Source organism: Panthera onca, chromosome D3 (assembly GCF_046562875.1).
Source record: "Panthera onca isolate mPanOnc1 chromosome D3, mPanOnc1 haplotype 2, whole genome shotgun sequence".
NCBI lineage: Eukaryota > Metazoa > Chordata > Mammalia > Carnivora > Felidae > Panthera > Panthera onca.
In genome coordinates, this window is record NC_138350.1 from 28787434 (window position 1) to 28800540 (window position 13107).

At 47.2% G+C, this 13107-nt stretch overlaps 1 protein-coding gene across 2 annotated transcripts in view; it reads left to right on the forward strand.

Moving 5' to 3' along the window:
- The first annotated feature begins 1171 nt into the window (after positions 1-1171).
- Positions 1172-13107, forward strand: part of UBE2L3 (ubiquitin conjugating enzyme E2 L3) — a 55805-nt gene continuing 43869 nt past the window's right edge. The window contains exon 1 of one of the 2 annotated variants that reach the window (XM_060613080.2): positions 1172-1288. In XM_060613080.2, the coding sequence (XP_060469063.1) occupies positions 1262-1288 (27 nt within the window). In that variant the 5' untranslated portion in view covers positions 1172-1261. The remainder of the gene's footprint in view (positions 1289-13107) is intronic. The other variant, XM_060613081.2, reaches the window with a different exon arrangement.

The window sequence follows — 13107 nt, forward strand, 5'->3', positions numbered from 1 at the left end:
GTCCCTCACACATTTGCTGAATGTTTATTGAATACCCACTGTGTGCCAGCCCTGGGGAGAGATAAAAGGCAAACAGAACCTTGATGGCATGAGGCTTGTCATCTCGTCCCTCCCAACCCATATCAAACCTGGGCTCCCAGGACACTGTGAGGAAGGCCGGCTCCATTCCAGGCTACATAATCTCCAGTTCTTTCTTCTTCTCCCCTTTCATGGGAAACTCATTGCTCTTAGAATGAAGAAAAATGCCTTCACATGGCCTAAATGTGTACTGAAACGGTACCTTTTTCTTTGCCTACACTGACACCCTAGGTCCCAACCACTATCACTTTTGCCTGATTGGCTACAGCAGGCTTCCAAATGGCCCCTACTCCCCTGCTTATCCCCCTCCATTCCCCATTCTTCAATCATAGTACTTTCCTTAAACATTTTATCTGACTAGGTGGCTGCTACACACATCCATCAAAGGTCTCTCACAGAGCATAGAAGGAAAGCCAAATCCCTTCTGTTCCTGTAAGGCTGTCCCGGTCTGTCACCTGCCTCCCTTGTTCCTTCTAATACTTCTTACTCCATTCTGGCCATCTAGACAGCCACATGGCCTTTGCCAGCGCCTTTTCTCCTGCTTGAAACAATCTCCTCCCAGCCTCTCAGCTGCTCTATCCCATCCTTCAGTTTCCAGCGTTGGCCCTGGAGCCAGCAGCTCACCCTCTGCTCCTAGCTGGCTGCATGACCTTGGGCAAATCATTGGCCTTCTCTTTGCTTTTTCTGTGAGATGGGCTGTTAATGATAACCATATTACAGGGTGGTTTCAAAGACTAAGGAAAATGAAGCACTGGAGGGGGGAGCTGCGCTCTGTAGGTTCCAGTGTTATTAATACTATCTCCTCAGTGAGGCTTTCATTGGAAAAGTAGGTCTCCAGAGTCACTTTCCCACCACCCAGTTTTCTTTTCTTCACAGCACTTATCAGTGTCTGAAATAATCTTGGTTATTCAATGATCTTATTTTATGCAGCCATTATTTATTGTGCGCCTACTGTGTGCCAAGCACGCTTTGTAATTTCCATCCGATTGGACGGCCCGTAAAGGCAGGGTTTCCGCCAGACCCGTTCACCTGTGTTCACCCAGCACCGTGGCCAGCACACAGTAGGCACTTCGCACTTCTGGGAGTGCCCGGCCCGCCCCTCCCCCGCTCCAGGAAGTGCGGGGGCTCCAGTCGCCCGGCCGGCCGCGATGCATTCTGGGGAAGTAGCAGCACCAGATCCAAGATGGCGGCCAGCAGGAGGCTGATGAAGGTAAAAGCCATTCTCCGGCGCCGGCCGGGCAGGGAGGTGCGGCGCCCCGGGCCCGGGGTCCCCGCGGCGGGCTGGGACTCCTCGGGACGCCGCCGCTCGGTCTCCCGCTTCTACGTGGTCCCACCGCCCCTCCGGACCGCACGCGGGCTGGGGGAGCTAACGGGGCCGCCTAGGCCGCAGCCTGGGCGGGAGCGTCAGGCCGCGCTGGGAGCTGCCGCTGGCCCCTCCGCCTGGCCCGGGGCGTCCACACCGTCCTCCGCCCGGAACCGGGCAGGGTCCTCCTAGCGGCGGCGGCCTCCCGGACCCGGAGCGGTGTTGATGTGGGGGCCCAGCCAGGAGGTCCCGAACCGGGCGCCCGCGGGGAAGGCCTGAGCGCCGGAGCTCCGGCTGGGAGCCCGCGCCGCGGAGCCGCCCCGCCCTGGGCCGCAGCGCGCTGGGTTTGGTGCCCCTTTCGGCCGGGTCGCAGCTCCGGAGGCCGGGAGGCTCGGGCTGGGGAAGGAAGGAGGAGGTAGGGCGACAAAAGTTAGGTCAGTTTGTTGGTGGGTCGTTTGAAATTGTGCTGGGTCCTAGCAAACTGTCGCCTTGTGACTGCAGAGTCACACAGCGGGTAAGTTCCAACTCCAGGAAGGCGTAGGGTCGGCCGCATTTGCAGCGCGCTTCTCCTTCCCCGTCTCCTTTTCAACCTACTACTTCTAGTCATCCGGATCTCCTTTTCTTGCTGAAGCAAAAGTGCCATTTTGGGGGGTGGGGGTTGGCTTCAATCGTTCGAACTCAAACCGGCCAAAGTTTATAAAAATAACTTGGTACTTTGTATCTTGAATGCCCCGGGTGCCTTCTTGTTAAGTGGCTCCTTTGGTGAGGATTACAGATGCTAAACTGGCTTAGTTCTTTCCCGAGTATGTTTGCCGGCGCCCTCCGGAGCCGACCTCGCCAAGATTTGTGAGCTGGCGTCCCGGTAGTGCTGCCGGGTTGCATCGAGCCGGAAATAAAAAAGAGCAGGAGCTGATTTCCTGAGAGGAGATAAAGAGCTAGGATTCCTCTTGGGCAGAGCGGTGCTTGTTGGAACTAGACGTTGAACTTGGAGTCACAGTTTCTGGGCCCTCCCTCCCTGGGAACATTTCTTTTGTTCAGTAAGGGCTGGAGACGACGACTAACTTCATAAAACTGGGTTAGAAGTGGGCACAAAAGAACAGTCAGCAGATTCCAAACTTCTCATCTCTTTTCTGCGGTGACACCACCATTCACCCAGTCATCCAGATGAGAAGACTGTTATTCATTTATTTCTGTACTCTTCTCCTCAAATGCAGTCACCCATTAAGCCTTGTGGATTTTACTTTAGAGAGAGTTGAGTGTGTGCCTTCCTTCCTAATCTTACCGAAATTACCTGAATCCATACCCTCATCTCTCAGATGCTTTTCCAAGTACATACTGAGTTTTTCAGACTCCCCTTCTTGGACACCAGAGTTCTTTTTCTAAAGCAAATTTTTAATCCTTTCATTCCTATTGAAAACCTCTCTGATCTTATAGTCCTCAGCAGTTAATCCTAACTTCTTATTTGGTATGCAAGACCCTTCCTAGGCTGGTTGAAAGTAATCTGTTTAGCCTCACCTCCTGCCCCTTGTTTTCCTACTACCCTTGCAAATCATAATAGCTACCTTTTTTTTTTTTTTAAGCTTTTACTTTGTGCTGCCCTGTACTTCACATTCATGATCATGTTTAATTCTCCCTGAAAGTAGACATTATTATTCCCATTTTGTAGGTGAGAAAATGGAATGCTGAGGGATTCGTTGGGTTGCCCCAATTTTCCTAGCTAGGGAGGGTGAGCTGTGACCTCACTCAAGTTCTGACTCCAGAGCCCCCTGCTCTTCTTACTTACTTGCTATGTGGTGTCCTTTGCACATGCTGTTTGATCTACCTGAGAAAGGCTACCTTCCCCTTGCCTCTCCTCCCTTCCATGGAAGTCCTAGGTCCAATTCCAATGCTAGTTACTCTGTGAGGCCTTCTCCCCCAAACCCCTTCAGAATAAGTTGTTTCCTCCTTTGTGTGACCACAGTGCTTTCTTTATGTTTCTCTTTGAGCACTTGTCCCAATCACATTTGTGTTAGACTTGCCTTTCCTACAGAGTTCTGAGTTCCTTAAGGACAGGAATCTTGACCCAATTCATCTTGGTATCCCCTAGTCTACCCAAGTTGACCTAATTTGGGGTTCCCAGGCTTCCAGAGCTCTGAGAGGGGAGTTCCTATGGTTTTTAAATTATTTTCATGTTTCCAAAAATTGGAGCTTAGAAAGAACATGTATGGAGCACCTGGGGTGGCTCAGTCAGTTAAGCATCCAACTTCAGCTCAGGTCATGATCTCACAGTTTGGGGATTCAAGCCCTGTATTGGGCTCTGTGCTGACAGCTCAGAGCCTGGAGCCCGCTTCAGATTCTGTGTCTCCCTCTCTCTCTCTGTCCCTCCCCAACTCGTGCTCTGTCTCTCGCTCTCAAAATATAAGCATTTTTAAAAATTAGAAAAAAAAAATGTAACATTAAGTACTTTATTTTATTTTATTTTTTATTTTTTTAGTGTTTATTTTTGAGAGGGAGAGTGAGAGAGAGAGAGGCAGAGGAGAGAGAATCCCAAGCAGGCTCTGCACTGTCAGCACAGAGCTGGATCCTGGGCTTAGAACTCAAAAACTGCAAGATCATGACCTGAGCAGAAATCAAAGAGTCTGGAAGCTTAGCCCAGGTGCCCCTAAGTACTTTTAAGTGCTAGATCATTTACATAAATTATTTTCTGTAACACTTTAAGTTAGCATATTATCATCTTTATTTTACAAATGAGAGAATTATGGGCTTAGATAGGTTGAGTGTTACCTGAGGTGGAGTAACAAGCAGACCAGTGTGGGGAGAGAAGATGTTAAATCTCCCTAGTTTCAAATCCCAAAGTCCATGCCTCTTTTCTTACTCCAAGGACACATGGAGGACTGTGTAGTTTCTTGAGTTGTGGATGGAAACTCTTTCAATTCAGTAGAGGAATGCTGGTTAAATGACTTAGATCACTGGCTCTGGGAGTCAGTGTTTAAGCTGGTTAAAAACAACAACAAATTATTGGTGCATATTGATCAATACTTGGGGTGGAAATAAAGGGGTTTTTGATGATGAAAGAAACATGCTGAATAATCAAATGAATTACATCTTAAAGAACTTTAGATTTCCTCAAAAACTATTTTCCAGGACACTGAGAGTCTGATTTCTTTGTAACCATGGACTGTATAAGATACATTATTGAAAGTAGAGTATTTGCATATATTGGCTAAGAACTTATTTTAGGCAAAGTGAGTATGATAAAGTCTTTATTTTTATTTTTTTAAATATGAAATGTATTGTCAGATTGGTTTCCATACAACACCCAGTGTTCATCCCAAAAGGTGCCCTCCTCAATACCCATCACCCACCCTCCCCTCCCTCCCACTCCCCATTAACCCTCAGTTTGTTCTTAGTTTTTAAGAGTCTCTTATGCTTTGGCTCTCTCCCTCTCCAACCTCTTTTTTTTTCTTCCCCTCCCCCATAGACTAAAGTCTTTAATTTAAAAAGCATTTGCTAAAAGGATTAGCCTTTTTCAGAACCCTTTTTAGGAAAGAATGTTAATAAAACATTAAATACATTTTAATTTGCAAGCAGCAAATTCAGCATTGATGGTAACAACCAGATTGTAACCATTGCTTGTATCAGGAAGGGAAATAGCTACAAAAGTGAAACCTGTAGGTGTGGCTAAGGAAATTGATTGCAGTCTGATCATTTCTTTTCAGCCTCTCAATAGCACACATCTCCCCTAGGGGCCCTCCAGCTAAGTATCTTCCCAGAAGGGCTTTTCTCAGTGGGGGAAGTTGTGGATTTAAGAAGGGGGTATGTGACATTTTACCAGTCATTATGCTGTAACTGTTGAGATGAGGAATTGAGATTGTAGCAACCTTTTAATACTACTTAAATGATGTTCAGTCAGAACTCTGTAATGGTGTACTTTCAGTCCATAACTACACGTGAATAAGTAGGAGTCACTAATAATAGTTCTTTCCTTGGAATTCAAAAGCAATAAAGTGGTTTGCTTTTGAATACAAGTTTATGTTCTCTGAAGTTGGGTAATTAAACGATAGAGCTGTGAACGTGTCTGGTAGGTGTGTGTCAGAGGGTGAGGGGAGTTTTTCAGATGATGTTATGCCGGTATAAATGTCCTGAATCCACTTGGTTTTAGGGAATTGAGAAAAACATTGTATTTTTTTTTTGTTCTAAATGTAAAATCCCAGTAAGTTGGGACTATTTCAGCTTCCCTTAATGATGCTCATTGTAAATGTTTCCCTATTAAAAGAAAATTGGGACAGGCCCTGGGAAAGAGAATGGACTTGTTTGTTGCAACATTTGGGACCTTTTCTTAAGGTATATACTAGAGCAAAAACATTTGTCTCAGGGTACTTGGTGGACCTATTCTGGCCTTTTTATAATTCTATAAAGAGTTTGTCAAGTTAGCAGCATATTGTACCAAATCACTTGGAAAATTCTCATTCCATTGAAAAGTATCACTAAATGTTCAAGAGAGATTTCTATTTTCTTTACTGCAACAGGAAGTTAAGGATTAACGTTTAGAGGATCCCAAGATATCTCTCCTGAGCCCAGGCTTTGTATCTAACAGCCTGGAGGAGTTCCCTTTGAATGGCATATAGACCTGTGGTTGTCCAAACTTGTGTCCCCACAGCCCCCATGCTTCTCTTGTCTTACCTTTCTCAGTTAATGATCCACTTGTCTACTCAGCCACTCAAGGAAGAACCTGGAGAAGCCCACCTCGCCTCTTCATTCCACATCTAGCCACTTGCCAGATTCTGCTGAACTAGGCCTTTATCCTCTCTGGCCTCTGCCTGTCTTTCTCCACCCTCTCTACCACTCCCTTAGTTCAAGCCATCCATTTGTGGTTGGCCACCTGCACTAGACTCCTTGGTAGTTTCCTTTTATTCCTCACCAGTCTATCCTCATTCCCACATGATTCTTAACTGGCAGTGTGTCCATGAGAGGTACACATGCTCAGGGCTCAGGCCCTGCTCTCAGAGATTGGAGCTAAATTCGGGAGGTCAGAGATCTGTATTTAAAACCCCACATTCCTTAGCATGTTTCAAAGTCTGATCTCGCGAGTCTTTTCTCTCTGCACTTGCCCATGGGATCCCCTACACATGCTCTGCACCCCAGGGTCTCTTGATGGGTATCCCTGCCCTGGTATCCCTGCCCTTTCTCTACATCAGGGTAATTTCTTGTCCTTTAGGACTCAACTCACAGGCACCTCCTCTTAGCCCTGTACTCGAGGAGCTCAGTGAGGGAGAAAAATGGCATACGCCTAGAACAAAGGAATTCTGGTCTGTCCACTGTATGCTGGATGTTTGCCAGCTGAATAATGGAGTACAGGGGGAAAGATCCTCTGACACTGAGAAGAAGGTGGAACTTGGTCTGGCCCTTGAAACATAGGCAAGGGTTTGGGCTGTTGGAGAAGGGGGGCGGGGGGGCCTGGCAGCCAGTAAGGTTTAGTAGCTCTCATCCCTCAAAATGGATGTGGGTGGTGGCTAGGAGAGATGCCCTGGGGAACCGCAGTGACAGTTCACTCCCCCCCCCCCCCCCCCCAAACAGCTGCCTGCTTCTGACCTTGTGCAGTCCCTTCCTTTGGTTTCAGTTAGTCCAGCCCTGAGGCACTTTCCAGAAGCACTGGGTAAGTGGCCTGGTTTTACCCTAGGTTGGTATATCCAGTGCACCTGGCCCTCCAGAACTATGAGCGTTCCCTCTTTCCGTCTTCCCTGCAGGGCTACATTCTCTGGCCAGCCGCTGAAGACTTGTCTCTCCATGAAGGGGCATTGCAGAAGGTGATGCTGATGAGTTTAAGGACAGGTGGCATAGAGATGTCTGGGCCTTTCAGTTGAGGGGGTCAAATGTAACCTCAGCTGTAACATCCAGGAGAAGCAGCAGGCTGCTCACATGTGAGAGCCTTTGCCTCTGGGTTTCCTCTAGCCAGTCTCATCCTGTCTTTTTCTTGAGGGCATAGGTAAACCTAACCCTCACCCCAATAAAAAGTGGGGAGGAAGGGGTGTTTCATTCAAAGCTATTGGGAGAGAGAATATGGTATCCTGGTTAAGAGCTCAGGTTCTGGAGGTTGTGTACTGGGCCTGCCATATCTTAGTTGTGGGAACTTGGGCAAATTACTTAATCTCTGTGCTTTAGTTACTTCATCTGTGTGCGAAAGTGAAATGAGTTAGTATATGTCGCATGCTCCAGAGAGTGCTTAGCATATCCTAAGTGTTAGATACACATAGATTGTTATTATCGGGAGTGAGCAAGACATATCCCAGGGCAATGACAGAGCAGCCTGGCAGGAGGGTAGGGGCTTGGAGATGGTACTGAAAAGGTGGGTTGGACCATGCCTGGACACGACCTCATTACCCAGGCAGAGCCCATTCTCTTTCCCACCCTGCTCTTCTGCCTTTTGAAATAACCTGTTCCTTAGGATTAGCAAGAAGTTTCTTGAGGCAGCTGTGTGAATGTGTCTTTGTTCAAAAAATGTTTACTTTTTCCAACAAAATTAAAAAGCTCTTGAATTCAAAATTTTGTCTTTCCGGTATCTCTGAATCTCACACTTACATTATATCTTCGTGTCCTTCATGTATGTGCAGTGCAGTGACCGTCACTGTGTCCAGAGATGAGTCCAGGTGCTGTGGAAGGCACGGAAAGGTGCTGAGCTGGCAGTAAGGGGTGGGAGTTTGCAAGAAATACTTTGAAGAAGTAGTTGCAGTCCCAGAAATAAAATTGTTGCTTTTTGTCTTCTCTTTCAGCCCTGAAGCAGAAAGTTAAGAAAGGTTGCTTCTGGTGGCTGATCCGTTTTTGCTCCTGGCCCTCGCCACAATCTCTTTAGAATTCCAGAGCTGAGAGGAACACCCTTGACAGACAAGAGGCTGAGGCTTGGGGGGGGGGGGGGGGGGTAACACCCACAGGCTGGCAGTGGAGCCGGGCACACTCATTGCCCAGGCCTCCCTGTTCTCGGGGTTTTGCTCCTGCTCACATGGCTGCTTTTGGTTTTTAAGGAGGAACAGGGTAGAGAGGAGGGGAATTCATTTCAGGTCAGGTGGTGGGTTTTTTGTTCAGTTTGTAATAATTCCAGGTCTGTATTGATTATAGTTTTCTTTACTTCATGATCTTATCAGATTTTGTTTCTGCTTTTTTGCCAACATAGTTCAGCAGCAGAGGAAAATGCTGTTTTCAGAGTCCGTAGCCCAGCAGGCACGTTTGCAAGCAAGTCAGTAACGTCAAATCTAGTGCTCATGGTGTGTTCTGTCTTTCTGAGCGAGGATGGTGCCTGATTCTATCACAGGATCAGGGAGTGGGTACGACTCAGAAGTTGAACAGCCTCTGAGTGCTTTCTGACATGGTTTGTAAAATATCTCCTTCACACCAATGTACATCTTGTTAAGAAAGTTCAGCTCAGGAAAGCTAACCTTACAGAAGGAGATCTGCCCTGTGTTTTACACACGTGGTTCCCATTCCAGTCACTTGTGCTGGGGTGCTGGACTCAAGAATGCCATGTACAACCATGTTCATATGGAGACAGAAACATATTCCAGGAGCCAGGCTGACATCCGGAAGCTGTGTGGAGCTGGCATCAGAGTCCACTCAGCTGGGCCTGGGCCATGCTTGCCCAGAGGTGTGTGGGCAGTGTATGCCTATAAGCTTGTACTGAGTGTTCTCTTAAGCCATACCCTCTTAGAATGACCTCTTGACAAGTGGCCCACCATCCTGGATCAGTGTGCTGTGGTCAAGTTCAGATCTTAACTTCTATCACGGACTCATTTGTGCCATCACCTTGAGCCTCAGTGTCCTGATTTCTGCAGTAGGATGATAAAACTACTTCATACAGTTGTGATAGTAGTTAAATATGTTAGTTGTGAAAATAACTAAGTGTAAGATGGTATACTGCCGACCCATGGAAGGGGTGATGTGTTTCTGTGGGTCCTGCCTCCTTTGCTAACTATTAATTGAAATAAGAGAATCATATTTGCGGGGCTCTGAAACCTTATGTTTAGATATACAGTATTTTGATACAATTTTTTCTTAACTGTTCATTTTTGAGAGACAGAGCATGTGAGCAGGGGAGGGGCAGGGAGAGAGGGAGACACAGAATCCAAAGCAGGCTCCAGGCTCTGAGCTGTCAGCACAGAGCCTGATGCCAGGCTCAAACCCATGAGCCGCGAGATCATGACCCGAGTGGAAGTTGGACACTCAACCAACTTAGCCACCCAGGCACTCCTACAGTATTTTGAATTAAAGTCATGATTTAGTGTCCTTGCCACTGATTGCTTTGTGTGAGCTTGGAAAGCACATATCTGTCAAAATTAGTTACTTGGCTACCGTCACACAAAAAAGCAGGAAGAGGCTTTTTCAAATAACTAATGTCCTCCCAGTTGTGTAGCTGGTATTTGAGAGCTATACTGTACTTAGATTAAAAAAAAAAAAAGCTTATTTATTTATTTTGAGAGACAATGTGTGTGTGTGAGCAGGGGAAGGGGTAGAGAAAGAGAGAGGGAGGGAGAGAATCCCAAGCAGGCTCCACGCTTAGCACGGAACCTGACTTGGGGCTTGATCTCACGATCAAGCTGATATCAAGAGTTGGGCGCTTGACCAACTGAGCCACCCAGGCATCCCTGTACTTAGATTTAAGGCAGGTTTGTGTAACTTCCCCTTAGACATGCAGCTCCATCTGCCAGGTTTCACTTTGTCTGGACAAGACAAGCCTAGAAATGTTCCTTGCACGGCATAAACACTTGACCAGCTGTGAAGGGCTAGGGCAAATGCTATATATGTTCATGCTTTTGTCATTATAAATTTTGGGAAGCTAAGCTCTGCCAGTATCTTGTTGAAGAAATAGGAGCCCCTGCATTGCCTGTTTCTAGTGGAACCCCTCGCCACCCTCACCTATTGCTTTGTGTGGCTGAGAGAGATTCTAGGTTTGCTTCTGGTCCTGGCCCTACCCTATAAAGGGTCTGTGATTTGGGCTTCTCTGAACTTCAGCTTTACCATCTGTAAGAAGCTAATATGCCTGACTTGCCCATCTCTGAGTGTGAGCTTCCAGTCTTATTCTGTGTGCTGTCTGTTGTAAACACTGCAGAATGTTCTTGTGACCAACCACCTCTCACGCTTCTCTCTCAGAGTCTTGCTCCTGCTTTTCACATGGCTGCTTTTGGTGTATGCCTCCTACACCAAAGGTGCGCACTTTCCCTAGCATCTTCATTTCTGGAGGTTGTCCCCAGAAATAACGCTCTTTCCTAGAATATGACCTCTTCCCTGGCATCTCTCCATTTGTTTATTGTTGGGATTTTGTAAGTGGTGACACTAAGCTATTGCCCGCCTAAGGGGAATGTGGTGGTGATGTGTTCTTAGCAATTCCTCTGCCTTATGTTTTTCTTTTTTTTTTTTAATTTATTTTTTATGTTTATTTTTGAGAGAGAGAGAAAGAGCATGAGTGGGAAGGGGCAAAGAGAGGGGGAGACACAGAATCGGAAGCAGGCCCCAGGCTCTGAACTGTCAGCACAGAGTCCGACGTGGGGCTCCAACCCATGAACTGTGAGATCATGACCCAAGCCAAAGTTGGACACTTAACCAACTGAGCCACCCAGGTGCCCAGCATTCACTTTTTTTAAAAAAAGTTCAGAAAGATTTCTGGGTTTCTATTACCACAAACTTGTTGCAGCTGGAAGGATTCCTTACATTGCTTCTGTGTGCCTGGCTTAGTGGGAGGTGTTAGCTCTTTTAGGAGCTTATTTCTAGTCATGGAAATGACACTGAATTAATCAGGGCTTCAGGATCTTCCTTTCTAAAAGACAGGATTGGATGGGCATGGTAGTTCTTAAGCAGGAGTGCAGCTCACAGTCACTGGGGGATCCCCTGGCATAGGTGCCCAGCCTTACTCAGGAGACTGTTTCTGCAAGTCTAGAATGAGGCCTCAGCACAAGTTAGGTTTTCTCCCTCCACACTCCCTCTCTGCCCCATCTCTCTGCATGTGGTTGTTGAACAATTCCCCCTGGGCCTTTGGGTACACTCTCTTAATTGAGAGTCCCCTAATGTTAGTTTAGACTCCAGCCAAACTTGGCTCCCAGCTTCTTCCCAGACACATGGGGTGATTGCATACGTTTCTTGTTTTCTTATTATTTTTCTTAAAGTTTTTATTTATTTTGTGAGAGACAGAGTGCAAGTGGGGGAGGGGCAGAGAGAGAGAGAGAGAGAGAGAGAGAGAGAGAGAAAGTGTCAGACTCTCAGGCTCCATGCTGCCAGCACAGAGCCCAACGTGGGGCTTGAACTCGTGAAACTGTGAGATCATGACCTGAGCCGAAATCAAGAGTGGGGGGGGCGCCTGGATGGCTCAGTCGGTTGAGTGTCTGACTTCGGCTCAGGTCATGATCTCACACACTCTGTGAGTTCGAGCCCCACATCGGGCTCTGTGCTGACGGCTCGGAGACTGGAGCCTGCTTCAGATTCTGTGTCTCCCTCTCTCTCTGCCCCTAACCCACTCACATTCTGACTCTGTCTCTCTCAAAAATAAACATTTAAAAAAAAAAGAAGAAGAAATCAAGAGTGGGATACTTAATCTACTGAGCCACCCAGGCGCCCCCATCTGTCTGCTGAATGGATTTCTTAAAGAGGACCATGGCCACAGCTAGTTGAGAATCGCTGGCTCCTGAAGGGTTCTCCGTCAGTGCTGCGTGAGGGTTGCCCCAGGAGATTTTGAATGGTTGCTTTTCCAGGCACCAGCATAGATCTCCAGAGAAGGTGGGGGGGGGGGGGGGGCGGCGGAGACTGTTAACTACTTTGCCTGAACTTGGATGCATACACTGGAGTTATGTGACGGAGAGCTCACTGTATATAGCTGATTCCTGCTGTCCTCTCAGGAATAAGCCGAGGCTTCTGTGCAGGGCCAGGGCTGTCTCCTGTTAGTGCCTGCAGAATTGTTAGGCAGCAGTCTGTTTCTGGACTGTGCCACACTCCTGCCTGGCATGGGCATCAAGCTCTCTGGGCTATAGTCTGGGCAGTGGGCTTTTCTCTTTTTGAAGAGCTGGGCAGCATATACCCAGGCTCTTTCAAGTTCCTCAATACACTGAGATCCACCTCTGGGCTCAGAAATGGACCTCATTTTGAGAAGCATTGCTGTCTTTCTCCCTCATCACTTGCTCTGGGTGGGAAGCCTGCTCTTTCCTACTGGGAGAAGGAATGAGCTCACTGGCTGGTTCTGCTTTCCCTCGCACTCTTCTCTTGGTTTGTCAGTACTGGCGCCATCAGCCTGGAGCAGCTGACCCAGGACAGCTTCTTGCTCCTAGCAGAACTGAAACAAACTTTTGTGGCCTTATTTTGTAAGCTCCTGTCGTTTTTGGCTTTGGTCTTCCTGACTCTGTTCTAGAGCCAGGCCACTCACAGTTTTCCTTTGTCAGGTCCCTTTTTTCGCATCATTTGTAATAATATCCTTTTGATTTGAACTTAAAATTTTTTTTTAAGTTTATTTATTTAGAGAGAGCATGAGCACATGGAGGAGGGGCAGAGAGAGAGGGAGAGAGAGAGAATCCCAAGCAGGCTCCGCACTGTCAGCATGGATCCTTACGCAGGGCTCAAACTCACAAACTTCAAGATCATGACCTAAGTCGAAATCAACAGTTGGATACTTAGCTGACCAAGCCACCCAGGCACCCCTTGAATTTGAACTTTGCATTTACATTGGTTTCTTTAAATTCCTTCCCCAGTTCTTCCATCTGAGGATTATTCTCAGTTAT